This window comes from Gopherus evgoodei, chromosome 14 (genome assembly GCF_007399415.2).
Source record: "Gopherus evgoodei ecotype Sinaloan lineage chromosome 14, rGopEvg1_v1.p, whole genome shotgun sequence".
In the NCBI taxonomy this organism is placed as follows: Eukaryota; Metazoa; Chordata; order Testudines; family Testudinidae; genus Gopherus; species Gopherus evgoodei.
The window spans coordinates 2,716,986-2,733,377 of NC_044335.1; the positions used below are offsets into that span (position 1 = coordinate 2,716,986).

The following is a 16,392-nucleotide window of genomic DNA, read 5'->3' on the forward strand; positions in this document are numbered from 1 at the left end:
TGTATTTTTACACTTCACTTGCCAGAGTTTATGCTCCTTTCTATTTTCCTCACTAGGAGTTAACTTCCACTTTTTAAAGGAGGCCTTTTTGTCTCTCACTCCTTTCACTTTGTTGTTTAGCCACGGTGGCTCTTTTTTGGTTCTCTGTGTTTTAATTTGGGGTAGACATTTAAGTTGAGCTTCTCTTATGGTGCCTTTAAAAAGTTTCCACGCAGCTTGCAGACACGTTTTGCACCCTCCCACCGACATATTTCCCACCCTTGCAAACACTTGTCATGACAAGAGTGGATCTTAATATTGTAAGCGATTTCCAAACACAGCAAAAAAAAAAAACCTTTAATGCAAATCAATCATTAATAGTGGTTTACATCCGGATTCAGTGAGGTTTCCTTATATATTTCTTTGGCAAAATCTTTTCACTGACACAGTTCAGAAGTGGACTCTGCAGTTAATGAAGTTGCATTATTCCGAGGACTGAAGTAGTTCTTAACGCTAGGAAGAGCCTTCAGTATATTAATGACAACTGCCCAGAGACTTGGCAGGGACCAGTCTCGGAGAAACCTTGATCTCTCACTTTTTTTGCTTTTGTGCATTTTGTGCTTCTCATGAATTGAGTGCTGCTGTTTAATTACATTAACATCATTTACTTTTTCACGCAGCAGAGTTGCTGCTTCATCAAGAGTGGTGCTGACACCCATCCACAGAAACTGCTCCCTGTCCTGAGTTGCTAAATATTCAGCTCTCATTTCTGCAGCGAAGTCCCTTATACAGTATTTTGGTAACACAGCGGTGTCCAGGCAATGACTGAGCAGGAGAGGCATGGAGGTGGATGCTGCCAAGTCCCTACCCCTCACCAAGTGACATCAATTTTTGCTCTTATCCTGCAAACAATACCTTTGCCCTGTCTCACAATTATTTCAAACACAGAGGCTATTTACCTAATGCATCCTCTTTTGGGCTGGAAATTCTCTAAAACATATTTGTTTAAGTTCAAGTGATTTGTGCCATATAAACATGACTTCAGCTTAACCTAAGATTTTTTTCCCTCTCTCTCTCTCACACACACATGCACCAATGCCCCCTACAAATGTACTCAGAATGTCTCCATTCCATTCAGTGTGTCTTCATTCTCCATAGAGAAACATTATTCAGTTCTTGAAACAAGTCAGTTCACATATCTCAGCTGAGAGCTGAAGTTATCCGCAATACTGCTGTGTTCAGAATTAGAAGGAAGAATTATCCAACTGCATAGCATCTAGGACAGTGGTTCTGAAACTTTTGTACTGGTGACCCCTTTCACGTAGCAAGCCTCTGAGTGTGACCCCCCCCTTATAAATTAAAAACATTTTTAATGTATTTAATACAATTATAAATGCTGGAAGCAAAGCGGGTTTGGGGAAGAGGCTGACGGCTCGTGACCCTCCCCATGTAATAACCTCATGACCCCCTAAGGGGTTCTGACCCCCTGTTTGAGAACCCCTGATCTAGGAGTATCAACAATCTACAGACGTATGGGATCTGTTCGAAGCAGGTGGACCACTGTGGTCTCAGAGTGGGACTTGGAGAGCAGGAAATCAGTAACCAGGGTGGACTTGGTGGTCATTAGCAATTCCATGACACTTGTTTTGTGTTGTTAACCCCAATGCGCAGGGTCCATAATAATTTGGGTGACTGTATTCTACCCCCCTGGAAGCTCCAATGTATGGCAGAATTCGTTGCCAGTTCCTGCCCCAAGCTGTTATGCAGCGCCACTAGCTGCCCTTAAACAACTGCTGCATCCCACCCCAGAGGCAGCTGCACTGCAGCGAGGGGCGGACTGAGCCCTCTGGAGTGGGGCATGCCTGGCAGTGACACCTCCTTGGGCAGAGCATGGGGGCATCTTCCACAGGAGACCCCAGGGAGAGGGGCCAGGCCAGCAGGAGGGGAGCCCTGGGCCACAGGGCCCCGCAGAGCGGGGTGCCTGTGGAGGACCGGGGGAGCCCGTGGAGGAGCAGGGGGCGGCCGGCAGCAGAGCCTCACAGAGTGGGGGAGCCCAGGGAGGACCAGGGGGCCCGGGCCGCGGAGCGGGGGAGCCCGCGGAGGAGCGGGGGGCGGCCGGCAGCGGAGCGCCCTGCGGCGGAGCCCGGGGAGCAGCAGGCGAGGGCCCGGCAGTGCCGCGCACCGCGGCGGGCGGGGGCTCGGCCGCAGGGGCTCTGCGGGCCCAACGGGGCCCTGGCGCCGCAGGAGCGGGCGGGCCCAGCCGAGGCCCCGGGCCGAGGGGCGGCGCTGGCCCGCCCGGCCCCTTAGCGCCTGCGCGGCGGCGGGCCGCGGTTCCCGGCCGGGCGGGCGCCATGGCGCGGGAAGCCGCCTTCGTGCTGCGCTACCTGGCCGAGGTGGAGGAGCTGGCGGAGGAGGTGCTGGCGGGGCGGCGGCAGGTACCGCGGGGGCTGCCCGGGGCGGGCCGGGCCCGGGGGCCTTGCAGCCAGCCCTGCCGAGCGGCCCCGGCCTGCCCCTGTCGGAGCTGAGCTGGCCCTTGTCGCGGCCCCAGGGAGGACTGATGGGGTGCGGGGTTATTTGTAAGGCCGGTAGGAAGCCCTGCCCTTCCCCCCCGCCCAGCGCAGGAGGATCCAAGCCGCAGCTTCCTGGCCTGCAGCCCCCGGCCTCTTTAGCCACCAGACCCCAAAGCTCGCTTGCTCCCGGCTCTCCCAGGGTCCTGCCCTGCGCCCCGGCCGCGGCTTGGCTTCCTTGCTTGCTCCTGCCTCATTCTCTGCCCTGGGCTGTTCCCCATTCCCCTGTGTTCCCCCAGGGCTGGAAGAGACCTGGAGAGGTCATCTCGGCCAGGCCCCTGCACTCATGGCAGGGCTAAGTGTTAGCTAGACCAGGGGTAGGCAACCTATGGCAGGGGTGCCAAAGGCAGCACGCCAACTGATTTTCAGCGGCACTCACGCTGCCCGGGTCCTGGCCACCATTCCGGGGGGGGGCCTCTGCATTTTAATTTAATTTTAAATGAAGCTTCTTAAACATTTTAAAAATCTTATTTACTTTACATCCAGCAATAGTTTAGTTATCTATTATAACTTATAGAAAGAGACCTTCTAAAAACATTGAAATGTCGGACCGGCACGTGAAACCTTAAATTAGAGTGAATGGGTGAAGACTCGGCACAGCACTTCTGACAGGTTGCCGACCCCTGAACTAGAGTGACCGTCCCTGACGGGTGTTTGTCTAGCCTGCTCATCCCACACTCCTCCCAAAACAAGCTCAGCCCGAAAGGCCCAGTGGACTGTCACTCTTTGTCTTAGGCAGGGGCATACACTTACAGTTACATTAATTGCAGGGTGAGTCCAGACTTATGGCTCTCAGTGGGATTTTAACTCAACCCAAAACAAGGCTTCACCGAGCTCATAACAGTTATGATTCCATCTTAGGTCGGAGAAATCTGAATGTTTGTGTTTCTTTTCCAGATTGTGGACTTGGATCTAAAGCGGAATCAGAACCGAGAAGCTCTCAGGGCTTTGCAGAAGGACCCAGACCCTTCTGGTGAGGAATCCAGTGTTAGCGCTACTATTCACATCTGTGAAACTTTCAGCTCTCTGACACGCCCGACACAAAGTTGCTGTGTTATCTTTCTAATTGACACACCCTGCCTGCAAAGTGATGGAGGGCCACATTTCCAAAATGGCACATGCAGAGTAAACACACAGTTGCAGCTGCAGATGTAATTGTGCAAGTTTGTGCCTCAGAGTGGAAGTAGATTTGGCGAAAGGTCAATTACAGTGCTTGACCTAGTAGAAAATTAAAGCTCCTTTGTACTATGAAAAGTAAATGTGCAAAATTGTACCTTCATTTCTCAGCTGATCTGCACCTACTGGGTACCCAGTCACATTTGCCTACTTTGTGGACTAACATAAATATTTACTCTTGGTATCACTGTGGGCTAACACAGCTGTGAGAACATGAGCTGGAAGCTGTTCTGCTCTGCACTTCAGCAACAGAATTATTAACTAAGACCTGATGGCAGAATCTTCACTGGAATGGTGAAAGAACCCAGCTTTGACGTAAACAACCCAACTTAGTTTTAAAGAGCTAGTAGTTAGAACATTTATAATTTATAAACTGAGCAGAATGGATTAGGACGTTACAGACAATAAACATGGAACGATGCCATCTTTAGTCACCTCTCAGAGTAGAACTGCATGTTAAAATGGCTATCTTTACCTGATCTCTGTAGTAAATATTGTATCGTTTCAGAGTGTTGAAGCAAAAGAAGGGTTTTTGGAAACCAAATGTGTATCTTTCTACTCTGGACTGAATGGGTAGAATGTTTATGGTGACCGACTTGCTCTTGGACAGGTTCCATGAGACTGCATCTTGCTTAATCGCTCTTAGACACACACCTAAACGATTCTGCTGACTGTTGTGGCGCACAGAGGGGTCTACAAAAGCTAGCCTGCTGGTTAGATTTTTGCATTTATTTTGTACCCAGCAGGATGCGGAGGAGCATGTTTCATTATTAGAATATCTAAACAGGCTGTCTTTCTGTTTTCAGATAAAGCAATGGTTTGCTTTGGAAACATGTTTATTCAGCTTCCAAAATCAAAGACTAAGGAAATGATTCAGAAAGGTAAGCCAGATGCCAGATTTCTAAAACCTGCTTGTAAACTCTCAAGCGTCAGCCAATATTGAACAAGTTTCTTTTGCACATGCTTGGACACATACACAGGTGTCTTGTGTCAGAAGTATGGGACTTGTACTAATTTGGTTGCTGAGCCAGTCTGTCTTTACTGACTTGGAGCTTTTACATACAGAGCTTTTATTCTCACCACTGCTTGGAAGCTTAGCTCCTAGATAGCACCTCTCATCCCTAGGCCTCAGAGTGCTTTAGAGAGAAGGTTAAGTACCAGTACCTGTGTTTTGCAGATGGGGAAACTGAGGCACTGAGCAGGGAAGTAGCTTGTTAGTGGCAGAGCAAGGAGTAGAACTGAAGTTTCCTGACACCCAGTTCAGTGCTTTACCTCATGTCAACCTGCTTTGTGAGCCATGTACCCTGCATATACTTTCCAAAGGGCAGCACAACTTTCCTTGAGTGCAGTTCAGAGGAAGAGGCACTTAACTTGGCTGTGAAGTGAGGTGGCCTCTGTCCATGTTGTGCTGAGTGTTCAACAGTGCAACCTTTATACTCTTTACTACGGAATTAGGAGATTAAATGCAAAAAGGTAAATTAATATTTTAAGAGGTGGGTATAAATTGTACAAGAGCAAATTAGGCCAAAGCAGTGAGGGAGTAGTGCTGTTGAGGAACTTCAGAGGGACCCAGCCAAGCTAGGTACTGGGCAGCAAAATGGCAGATGGAATTCAGTGACAAATACACATTAGAGGGAATCATTTGAACCCCTCATACATTTCACTGGGATGTACATTAACTGTCACTGCTCAGGAAGAAAACCTGAGCATCACTGCGTGGTGTTCTACAAGTCCTGTGCAGCAACTGTGAGGAAGGCAAATGGTGTTAGGATGCGTAAGGAACAGGCTAGAGAATAATATGGAAAATCTCTGAATACCATTCTATAAATCATTGGGGCACCTTCCCTTTGATGCTGTGTGCGGTATGGGCCACCCCATATCAAAGGGAATGCAGCAGAATTAGAGGGGCTTCCGAGATGAGTGACAGGAAAATCTCTGCTATGAAAGGAAGATGAGTTTGTTCCCCACCTTGCTAGAGAGGGGATTGATAAAGTATACCTAAAAAGGAAGGGTGAGAAAGGTAGATTGGGAACTTGCAATCAACTTGCCTCTATAATATGAGGAACAAAGGGGCATTCAGTGAAATTGAAAGATGGCACATTTTAAAACTGGACTCAGTACAGGGGTAACTGGGTGAAATGTTCTGGCTTGTACTCCTGGGGGGATTCTGTGCCCATGCGGGGGCGCAGAATTCATATGGCCTGCATTTTTCTGTTCTCCCCTCCCCCCCGGCAGAAAAATGCAAAAAAATCTGCCAGGGGACATGTGCCTCTTCCCTAGCAGCCCAGGCAGCACATCTGTTCCAGCGTGTCTGGAGCAGCCTCAGAGATTGGGGCAGGCGTGCGTGATCACCGTTGCGGGGAGGGGGGTGCAGGGCTGGGTGTACCTGCGTGCCAATGAGAGACTGTCCCTCTCACTTGTGACTGCAGCTCCCTGGTGTGTAAGGGTCGGGCTTTTTATTATGCAGGAGGCGGGTTAGAGGCACAAATGAAGCAGCCTGCCTGAGTTCATTCAGTTCCTCCAGGAGCATTAAAATCTGCAAGTTTTAAGGCCCCTACATTGCCAGAGTGATGTAAAGGAGTCTTCTTTTAAATGACAGTAAGGGAATCCTCAGCTAGAAAGATCTATGTACTTTCTCACCTTTTTTCCTGTGCCAAAGTGGCACAATGGGGTTTGATTACAGCTCAGGATTTATTTTACTTGCCTATTAAAGAAAAAAAGACTTTGAGGGAAAATAAAACATTTACCAAGCAGTCAATAAAATGTCAGGACAATCAGAACCAAGCACTTCCCAAAGTACCCAGCCAGGTCCAGGACAATGGTTAGCAGCAAAACTGTATGACTTTCATGTGTGAAAGTCTGAGCAATTTAAAGTGACATTCTACCTTTTTTTTCCTGTTTGGTGTTCTGTAATTTAAATGAAAATCCAGGATTATAACTGGAATGCATGGTATTGGTTACCAAGTGTTTGTAACTTAATTTTCAAGTGTTTAGGAAATGCTGATTAGTTACTGTGACTTTTTTCTGTATTGTAGTTTGAATAAATGACTAAAACCATTGAAACTGGTGTGATTATATTGCATTATTTTGACAAAATATGCAGAATTTAGAATTTTTTGGCACAGAGTCCCCCCAGGAGTATAGTATGCAGGAGGTCAGCCTGGAAAATCATAATGGGCCCTTCTGTCCTTAAAATCTATGAAAGCAGGTGGGTTTAGAAGTATTAACTGTTTGTATTGTGGTTGTGCCCAGAGGCCTGATCATTAGTTACTGTACATTCCCACACCTCCCCACCCAAACAAAAGACAGTACCTGCCCCAGACAGCTTATGGTTACTTTTAAGAAACCTCCGGTTTGGCTCCCAGTACTGACGTGGCGTAGCTTTTCTGAGAGGTTGTAATGCACTTACAAATGAGCTTGTTTGGGCTCCAGAACCTTGTTCCTCTTACCATTCAATTCATTATACTGAGCTGGAAGGGAATATCTGGCAGGAGCATATTCTGCAGACAGAGAACTGTTTACCTAGTTTTTTCTATATTACACAACAAATGCAGCAAGTTTAGTGAGAGTGAGAATCCAAGGAATAGGCAGCAGGGAAGAGTTCCCCTTCACTCAGAGCTGATGTTGCCTTAAGTTGTACTCAAGGATGCTTCATTATCATCATCATCATCATCACTATCTTCTCAGATCAGGAGCACTTGGACGAGGAAATAAACCAACTTCGGAAAGAGCTGAGAGTGAAGGTCAACCGTCTCTTTGAAGCTCAAGGTATTTGAAAAGGGTCAGGAAACATTTCATTGGGAGCACAAATCAGGTGAGGGGTGGAGGGAAGAGGTCCAAAAATCCATTAACTATATTCCGAGAGTAACTCCCCTCCATTCTCTTTACAGCAAAAGCCCCATATTTGCCCAGTTTTGTGCCCGTGCCTGGGAGTGTTCTGTTGCAGACCCCACTGGGCACCACTAACGTGTTATCAGTTGTTTCCAATGGCTGGTAGTTCAGTCAGTGATGACTATGGGAACAAATCTGCAGCCAGATACAGCAGTGGCTTCTCCAGACTACTTGTACTGGCAGTTGTTTAAGGAACTCTCACCAGGCACCAGTGAGCATGCTTTTTAACAATATCTTTATTTCCTGCTTGTTCTTCCTCAGGTAAACCTGAGCTGAAAGGATTTAACTTGAACTCCATGACCCATGAGGAAATGAGAGCAATCAATCAGATACTGGAAGGACAAAACTAGACCTTCATCGTAGAGACTTCAGTGTTGCTGATAAGGTGCATTCAGACTCACTCACAGTGCAAAATCTGTGGACAATCCCCAGATTTCTTGTGAAGACATATTTACTCCTGGTATCTCTCGAGTGGTACATTTCCTAAGAACCATTTGGCTTCTGAAATCTTTTCATGGTAGTAATCATTCAACTCCAGTGTTGGTCATGGATTAGACACTGCAATTTGCAGACACAAGTGCTAGAACACTGGCCCTTTTAGTTATTTGACAGCCTGCCATCCCTGGGGTGGGAGTGAGATTCTCAGAATCAGAGGAGCAGGACATTCCTAACTGCATCTCTTTTATGTATGAACTTCTGTAACTTGGCTCCACAGCTAGTGCATTCTATTGCCAGGGAAGGGAGTAGGAGGAAAAGAACTGTGAATCTATAGTGTCTTCAAAAAATAAATAAAGAAACTTTGAGTTGTGTAAGCTTGTGGTGGGAGAACTGGGAATCAATTAAACTGTACACTTAAAAAAACCCCCAGGAATTTTCCTAAGTGTACAATAGATACTTGAGTGCCTGTTAATCTGAAGGGCGTACTTCTGAGCTAGGATCCTGTGTCTAAATTTGTAAGAAGAGATTTGGAAGAAGTGGGATTGTTTGCATTAGGGAAGGGGACAGAACTATGCAAACCAATGAATGGTCTAGAGAAGAGAGATTAGGTGTCTCTAGTCAGCCTGTATCAATACAGGAACAAGGGGCTAGTCAATTAAATTGATAAATGATTAATTCAAAACTGATAAAAAGGAAGAAATACTTTTCACACAATTAGCCCATGGAACCCATTGCTACAATATACCATTGAGACTAACAGCAGAATTCAAAAAAGGATGAAACACTGGTGGATAACAAGACTCGCAATAGCTATAGTAGTGTTAAAAAAATTACACCCTTGTGTTTCAGACAAATTCCAATTATTTGGAGTGGAGACGGAGGAGTGTGTGTATAATGGGGAATTAGGAGGAAACTTCCCTGGGGGTAGATTATCCCGTAACTGCCTACGGCAGGTTTTCTTGAACCTTTCTGTGAAGCAGTTGGAAGCAGCTGCTGCTGGCAACAGGACAGCGGACTAGATAAATCCCATGTCTAGTAATTCCTTTGTTCCTAATTGCGCTAATGAAATGGTAAATATGACTGCATATGTTTGTGCATAAGCCTGGGGAAGAGGAACATACAGTGACAAGAAAAGCCTGCTGTCCTCTCTCTAGAAATGAAGGTTTTCTTCCCCACACTAGCTCAGGTAAAGTTTTTAGTTTAGTAAATATTAATCATATATTAATATCTTCTACAAAAACAACTTTTCAGTTAATGCAAAAACTAAAGGAAAAGAATTAAGGTGATTCCACCATGAGCAGCTCCCCTTCATATTTCATCGCTTCAATAGTGCAGACAGTGGTAGGTGTGTTATGTCTTCTTATTGCTATTTAATTTTGAAAAAGTCAGAGATAAGGTGGTAACTTGATTTCCTCTAAATACAGCAAAGGGAGTTCGGGGCCTACCAGAATCATTTTCATTCTTTTTTCATTTTTAGTGTTTGCATTGCTTAAAAGTGTGCCCTAAATTAGTGAAAATGGTTTTGGGTGGGGAATTTTAGTTTAAAACACTGGTTTAAAGTTGAGGGCTGGGGAGTAGGCATAGCTGGCAAGCCAGTGAAACAACTGCATCTGTTTTGGCAAATTTTGTACGCTTAGCACAGAGAACTGTAGCTGACCCTACATCTTTGTCTAGAACTCAGCCTCCTGCTGGACTGGGTGAACAGCCCTGAGCACCCGGTGTTTAGACTTTAAACAGAACAACTGTAATGGTTAGCTTCTCAGACAGTTTCCCAGCCAGCTAGGCAGGCACAAACACACCAGTATTCACTGCCCTGTTCAGTTTAACTTTCAGATTTAGAAGTTAAAAATGATTCCCATTAGTGAATTAGCATCACCTGTAGCTTTCCAGAAAATTACATCTCTTCTGTAAGAGAGTGGTAACATTACTTTTCCTATCTCAAAGGTACTAAATCCCTTCATTATAACAGTCCTCTTAATGTAACCAGCATAGTGGAGCCACTCTCAGTGCCTTCATAAAATACAATGGTAAGGTTTTTGTTACTGTATCATGGCAACAGGTCTTACGATCTGACATGTTTCTATAGTAGTAGCAGCAGGAGGCTCAAATGCCCACTTTTCTTAAAAGCTTCCATTTTACTGAGCAGTCTATATAGCCCCTTTTACAGCTTACACTTTAAAGGAAAACTACTCATGTCAATAACCTCAAATTGAGGACCAGTGAAGCACTTCTGGATTCCTAACAGCACTGAGGCATTAAATATTTTATTCATATCCATTGCAATGTATACAGAGTCAGTGATGGATAGGAGTGCTTTTTGTCTGCAATGTGGCATGTACAGCTGATCTATAGTTGTATGTAGTAGCCAGTTGACAGCCTTGTTACAGCCTGCGCTGTGGAACAAAACAGATTAATTCTTTACTGAAGAACTGGTCAACCACAACAAAACATAACCAAAATACCTGATTGCATCATGTCCAAGTTAAAAGCCAACCCACTTCTATTGTTGCTCTGGCTTATGAACGGGATTCGTTAACTAATATTCCCATGCAGGGAAGATCCTAAGGAACCAAGAAATGGCCAGCAGTCATATGCTGAGGCAGCGAAACTGTCAAGAGACAAATGAGAATGGCAGCTGTACAATATGAGGTTGAGGGAGTGAAAGAGCTCAATCCTCAGTGACTTCTCTTGCCTCATGCTCTGGATCAGCATTAAACTTTCTGTTGGGTATGAAGAGGTTTGAAGAGCTGCTTCAGCTGTTTTTTCCTGTCATTGTTGTAGCCTGAAATGAAAGCATTAACAAAGTGACATATGACTTAGTCCCCCGAAAGGGTGAAGAGTAGAGATAATTGCCTGCTTTCAGACAAAGCTGTGCTCCAATCAGCATGGAGCTACAGTCAGAGAAAATACTGAAGGCACATTTAACTACTTAGTGCTATGTGAAAACTTTTAATAGGTGCTTTCTGCCTGATTGATTGAACTGGGCATTACTATGGGCTATTAAACAAGAATATGCAACCAACATTAGAAATGTGCACAATAAACAGTTGTAACAATTGTATTAGGGACCTTTGGGAATAGTTTTTAAAAGGAACTGGCAGATGAAAAATACCTGTGCTGGCTCACGTGGTAAGGAGTTCCAGAAATCTAACTCCTGCCTTCACATCAGCTTTTAACACTCCACAATTGGAAAATATTCACGCCCTCACACTTAACCTCACATGAGTACTACACTCTGCTATCACTATGTAATAATTCACACCTGGTCCTTTTACTTTTGAGGGAAAAGTATGTTTTTCACTTTTGATGATGTCTTAAACAGTTAAAGACCTTGAGTGGGATGCCCTGCCACCTGTGTATGAGTGAAGTACCTAAATGTGTGTTTGCCATGAAGCTTCCATTTTCTGGTGTATCCACATTCCCTTCTGCTCTACTGACCGGACCATCATTCCACATCAGGTCAAAGCCCCCGATACGCTTCTCCTTCCCTGTCAGCCTGCAATATCAAATACAAGGTGTTAAAGTACATGGGTCATGGCTGTGTAGCTATCTGATTCACTGTCCGCATGTTGGCTGGAAACCTGTGCAGATCAGGGAGAAAACCAGACAGCTGAGAGCTGCAATGGGCAGCTATTTACTATAAATACCTTGGGTTAGCACAATTGCACAGTCCATCATAAAATGATGCAAGGCAAGCTTCCTGGGACAGCATGACAAACCTGTAGCCTTGAGTAGGATAGTTTGCCTACAGAAGCCAGGGGACTAGCTCAGATACATTTTACACACTTTGGTAAGACTCATAGAGAGCAGTAAACTTGTTTTTTCACCCACCTGCCCTCCATGTCCACAATATGCAAAGTGTCCTTGAGAAGGTGACACTTGAGCTCATAGTCCTCCTGACTACTGGCAGTGAGGGAGGGAGAAGCATTAACCTCAAGAAGCCAGCTGTAAAGAGAACTGCAGTGAATTAGAGGGAAGCAGACAGCTAAGCAATATGTCCACCTAACAGAAATGCCTATCTATGGAAACCTCATGGCACTGCTGGAGAGCAGGGAGGAGGGAGTGAAGTGATAGGAAATCTAACTCCAAATATCATTCCTATAAACAGTCAAAGAACATTCTGAGCTTAACTGTAATAAAGAGAGAGCCCCTCCAGCACCCTAAAAAGTATACAAGTAAAACTAAAGGCTAGATGAAACAACCGCCCCCTCGCCCCATTAAATCACAGGGTCAGTTTGAACCCTTTCCTCAACGCAGGGGTGTGAATGTATCTTGGAAGTAGTTTCCTAACAAACTGCGCAATATGGCTATGTGGATCTGGAAGTACCCAATAAGTACTGTGGCAAACTGTAGTATTATAGTTACATCACAGTAATTCAGTCCAGTTCACCTCAACTTGATTTGTTTCTTAATCAATGGAAGTTACACAAGCTCGTTCTGTGCAGATTGTCGCTGCAGAAGCAGTAGTTTGGTTTGAAGCTACGACTACAGCAGACTAGCTTGTACAAATTTGGGTTGTTACCCAAGACCACAGTTGAGCAGTGTTTATTAGCTCACTTTAAATAAAGCTGTCCCCAGTGGCACTACAGAGACATTAGACTGATGCTGACAAGCCACTGAGGGTTGTAACTAGAATGCGGCTACCACACATTGGTAGAGGGAGGAAGAGGAAGAAACGAGAGGACGCTTAAAGTGGCACTTTCAACTTAAATCATACATTATACAAATTTCCCTATCAATGTTACTAATAGCTCTTTATGTGATTAAAACTGAAAATCTTAAAAATCTAATCGTGTTGCTTTTGCTGCTCTTTGCTTACTTCTGCAGTGAAAGCCTGTACTACTTTCAGGTTCCCAGTGTTGCAATATTTTGGTTGCAAACACTGCAGAAGGAGGTTTATATGTTTAAAAGCACATTTTAATTGATGTATATTTAAAAAACAATTGAATTGTTTCTAGCAGTCACATTGTGAGAATGTTTTTTTTTTATAAAAATTGAAGTTGAACAACTTTGAATGTATGATTTCTTGGTACAATCTCTCAGATTCCTGGGAAGTCTGTTCCCCAAAGTCTTCAACAGGATAAGTACCCCACTACAGTCTAAAACTCTTTAATGAAGGCTGCCTCGTAGCCAACACTTCATGTAATTACTTTTAAGGTTATGGCAAGTGTACTTAATATCTTGTCCTATCAGTCTAATACTTGTGCTTGGCTGAATCTCGGTGTTCATGGGTGTGCTGCTGTAATACATAGTTACTGGAGGAGTTGTTAGCAGCGGGTTTCCAGTGAGTCTCCCTTCACTGGCCATTGCTAAGCTGTTTAGGCAGCCTTCCATTCACTGTGTGCCACCTGTATGCTCACTAACATCCTTACGGCTTGAGATCCTGGTCTATCAGGATGTCGTATCCATACAGTTCAAAACAGTGTTTGTCGCTGATGATCACTTTCTGAACACTCTGTAGGCTCTTGATGAAAATGTTGTCCATTTCTGCAAAAAGAGTCTCCACCACTTCTGCCCCATGCTTGGCAGTCAGGTACTGTCGGAACCGCTGAATCATCCACTTGCAGCCCTAACACGTGCAAAGACAACTGTAACAAGCTGTTTCTACATATGTGACCATGCATTTCCTTGACTACCTGAAATAATCACTCAATATTCTCTACAGTCAAAGGACAATTCTGGATAAGAAGCCAAACACGCAGAATCAGATGTTACTCCTCTCAGTGCATCTTGGAAAGGAATAATTTAACCTTAGTCTAGAGAGAAACTGCAGTCTCTGCTTGAACGAATATTTAATCTCAAGACTGGGAGCGGTATCCTACCTTCTCTTTCCATCAGAGTTTCACAGCACACACATCTAGGACTTCCCTTTCCAAAGGACCAAGAAATATTAGGCTAGAGATTTAGAGGAGAAGCATATAAAATGGAAAGTTCAATGCAAGCCTTTGTTTCTATGAACTTGTAACTATCTCAGATTCAAACAATATTTAAAGCTGTCATAAACAGATAGCTAAGGGTTGATGTCTCTTTCACCTGTAAAGGGTTAACAAACAGTGACCTGCAACACCTGACCAGAGGACCAATCAGGAGACAAGATACTTTCAAATCTAGTGTGGAGGGAAGCCTTTGTGTGTGTTTTTGGGTTTGGCTTTGTTCTCTCTGGGTCCTGGATGGGACTAGAGGTGCAACCAGGTTTCTGCCAATCTCCCTGCTACAGTCTCTTATCTATTCAGAATAGTAAGTAAGTACTAAAGGCGGTTATAGTCTTTTAACTTGTTTTTTTTCCATTTGCAAATGTGTACTTGCTGGAAGTAGCTTAAATTGTGTTTCTGCTGGAGAAAACTTCTTTCTATTGTCTATAAGCTATAAAAATCCTGTATATTTACCATCTTGATTACAGAGACAGTTTTTATGTTTTTCCTTCTTTGTTAAAGTTTTCCTCCTTTTTAGAATCTAATTGATTTTTTGGTTATCTTTTGTAAGACTCCAGGGAAGGGAGTCTGCACTCACCAGGGAATTGGTGGGAGAAAGGAAAGGGAGGAGGAAAGAAAAACCTGCTCTCTGCATCTATCTCTGTATCTCTCTTCGGGGAAGAAGGGAGGGGGAAGGGGTGATTCAAGGAACTGAATCACTGTGGTCTCCTAGTGTACCCAGGGCGGGAAAGAGCTGAGAGAAAGAAAGGAGGAGGAAGGGAAATGGTTTATTCCCCTTTGTTTTGAGACTCAAGGAATCTGGGTCTTGGGGGTCCCCAGGGAAGGGTATGGGGGGACCGGGGGTATTCCTGATTGGTGGCAGCGCTACAAAATCTAAGCTGGTAATTAAGCTTAGGGGAATTCATACTAGTACCCATCTTTTGGACGCTAAGGTTCAGATTTGGGAATTATACTATGACAAAAGCCGATCTCATTTGTTTAAGATTTTTTCTTTGTTCCAACTGCACGTCCCTCAGAAAAAGGGGTAGCAATCACAGATGACCTCTGAAGATGCTAAGCTCATCTTATAGCTGTGGTAATAGCAGTGAATGCTAGGCACTACAAGTCCGGGTCTCTGACTAGCATTATCCAAAAATTAATTACTTGTGGGGTCAAAATGCTCAACACCACAAAGCAGTGCACAGTTGTAATGGAACAGTTAGAGCACAGCTCTCACTTACTGGACCTCCTGAAACATCCATCAATGAACACATACATGGGGTATCAGAGGACAGCCAAGGCAGAGCGTCCATACAGGGACTACCAACCTGCCATACACACTGCACAGTAGCTGGAACAACAAGGCCAGAACAGCTACTTGCTTGCATTCCCTGAACTATGCAGCATAGTGTGTGCGCTTGGACACAGGCTGGGTCAACTGAAATAGCCAGTAAGTTTTTACTCACCTTCTCTGGATCATAGTCAGGTGCAGTCTTCTGCACTGCTACATTGGTGAGATGCACATCTGGCATGAGGAGGAGATAAGGATCATGGAGACAGAAAATGACACCCTAAATAATTAGAAATTGAATTTGGGTCCTAAACCAGTCTGCTGTGCTCCTTATGCCAATGAATCTCTCCTCCCTTCCCTAATTGTGGAGCTTATACCCACCACTGCAGGGAGACATCTTGGTGAAGATTAAGAGAAAATAAATAGGGATAAAAATGGAAATCTGGAACAACTAGTAACAAAGTCAGAGCAAGTTTTAGCCACCACTGGCTCTTGTGATGGACTTACATGGAAGCTCTTCTCCTGGGAATGCAACCTAACCTCCATGCAGAGCACCAGTGTCCAAGAATCTTGGAGACCCACTCTGGATGCCTCATTAAAGCAACCCACCTTTTGATCACACTGAGCCACAATGAGCAAGTTACTAAATATTTTACTAAGGAAAGTGGTGGATTCTCTCTCTTGATGTCTTCAAGTCAAGACTGGATGCCTTTGTGGAAGAATACGCTTAATTTTAGCCAAATACAAATTACGTTGTAGTTAAACACAAGTTATTGGGCTTAATATTGGTGTAGCTAGGTGAAATGTAATGGGCTGTGATTAAGGCTACGATTTAGTCATGAGTATTTTTAATAAAAGTCATGGACAGGTCATGGGCAATAAACAAAAATTCATGGCCCATGACCTGTCCATGACTTATACTATAACTACCCCTGACTAAACCTTGGGGGTGGGGGTCACTACTGCTGGCAGGCACCTGGGGAGCCGCTACTGGGAGGGCAGCAGCACCAGCAGCAGGGGTCTCGGAGCAGTGGCTGTTCTGGCTGCCCCTGGGACTGCTTTTCAGGCAGTTCCCAGGGCCAGCTGCCTGGGGCTGCCTGAGCAGCAGCTGGCGTGGCTGACCCCTTGGCCACTACAG

At 44.8% G+C, this 16,392-nt stretch overlaps 2 protein-coding genes across 3 annotated transcripts in view; one reads left to right on the forward strand and one right to left on the reverse strand.

The window, feature by feature from the left end:
- The first annotated feature begins 2,303 nt into the window (after positions 1-2,303).
- Positions 2,304-8,427, forward strand: PDRG1 (p53 and DNA damage regulated 1). Its single transcript, XM_030533131.1, has 5 exons — positions 2,304-2,414; positions 3,444-3,519; positions 4,529-4,603; positions 7,410-7,490; positions 7,875-8,427. Exons 1-5 carry the CDS (start codon positions 2,331-2,333, stop codon positions 7,961-7,963), a joined length of 405 nt encoding a protein of 134 aa, XP_030388991.1. The 5' UTR covers positions 2,304-2,330; the 3' UTR covers positions 7,964-8,427.
- A 1,872-nt stretch (positions 8,428-10,299) lies between these two features.
- The window catches only part of TTLL9 (tubulin tyrosine ligase like 9), a 31,543-nt gene continuing 25,450 nt past the window's right edge, over positions 10,300-16,392 (reverse strand). The window contains exons 10-14 of one of the 2 annotated variants that reach the window (XM_030533129.1): positions 15,430-15,488; positions 13,424-13,620; positions 11,883-11,996; positions 11,423-11,547; positions 10,300-10,833 (exon numbers count right to left, since the gene is read on the reverse strand). In XM_030533129.1, coding sequence (XP_030388989.1) covers positions 10,763-10,833; positions 11,423-11,547; positions 11,883-11,996; positions 13,424-13,620; positions 15,430-15,488 — 566 coding nt within the window. In that variant the 3' untranslated portion in view covers positions 10,300-10,762. Of the gene's footprint in view, positions 11,548-11,882; positions 11,997-13,423; positions 13,621-15,429; positions 15,489-16,392 lie in introns of both variants that reach the window. The other variant, XM_030533128.1, reaches the window with a different exon arrangement.

What these genes read in the sequence shown, in the direction of transcription:
- PDRG1 (XM_030533131.1), top strand. Translation starts at nt 2,331, where the DNA reads ATGGCGCGGGAAGCCGCCTTCGTGCTGCGCTACCTGGCCGAGGTGGAG. An exon ending in TAAGGAAATGATTCAGAAAG is followed by an intron (nt 4,604 to 7,409) that starts GTAAGCCAGATG and finishes CTATCTTCTCAG; the next exon opens with ATCAGGAGCACTTGGACGAG. An exon ending in CCGTCTCTTTGAAGCTCAAG is followed by an intron (nt 7,491 to 7,874) that starts GTATTTGAAAAG and finishes GTTCTTCCTCAG; the next exon opens with GTAAACCTGAGCTGAAAGGA.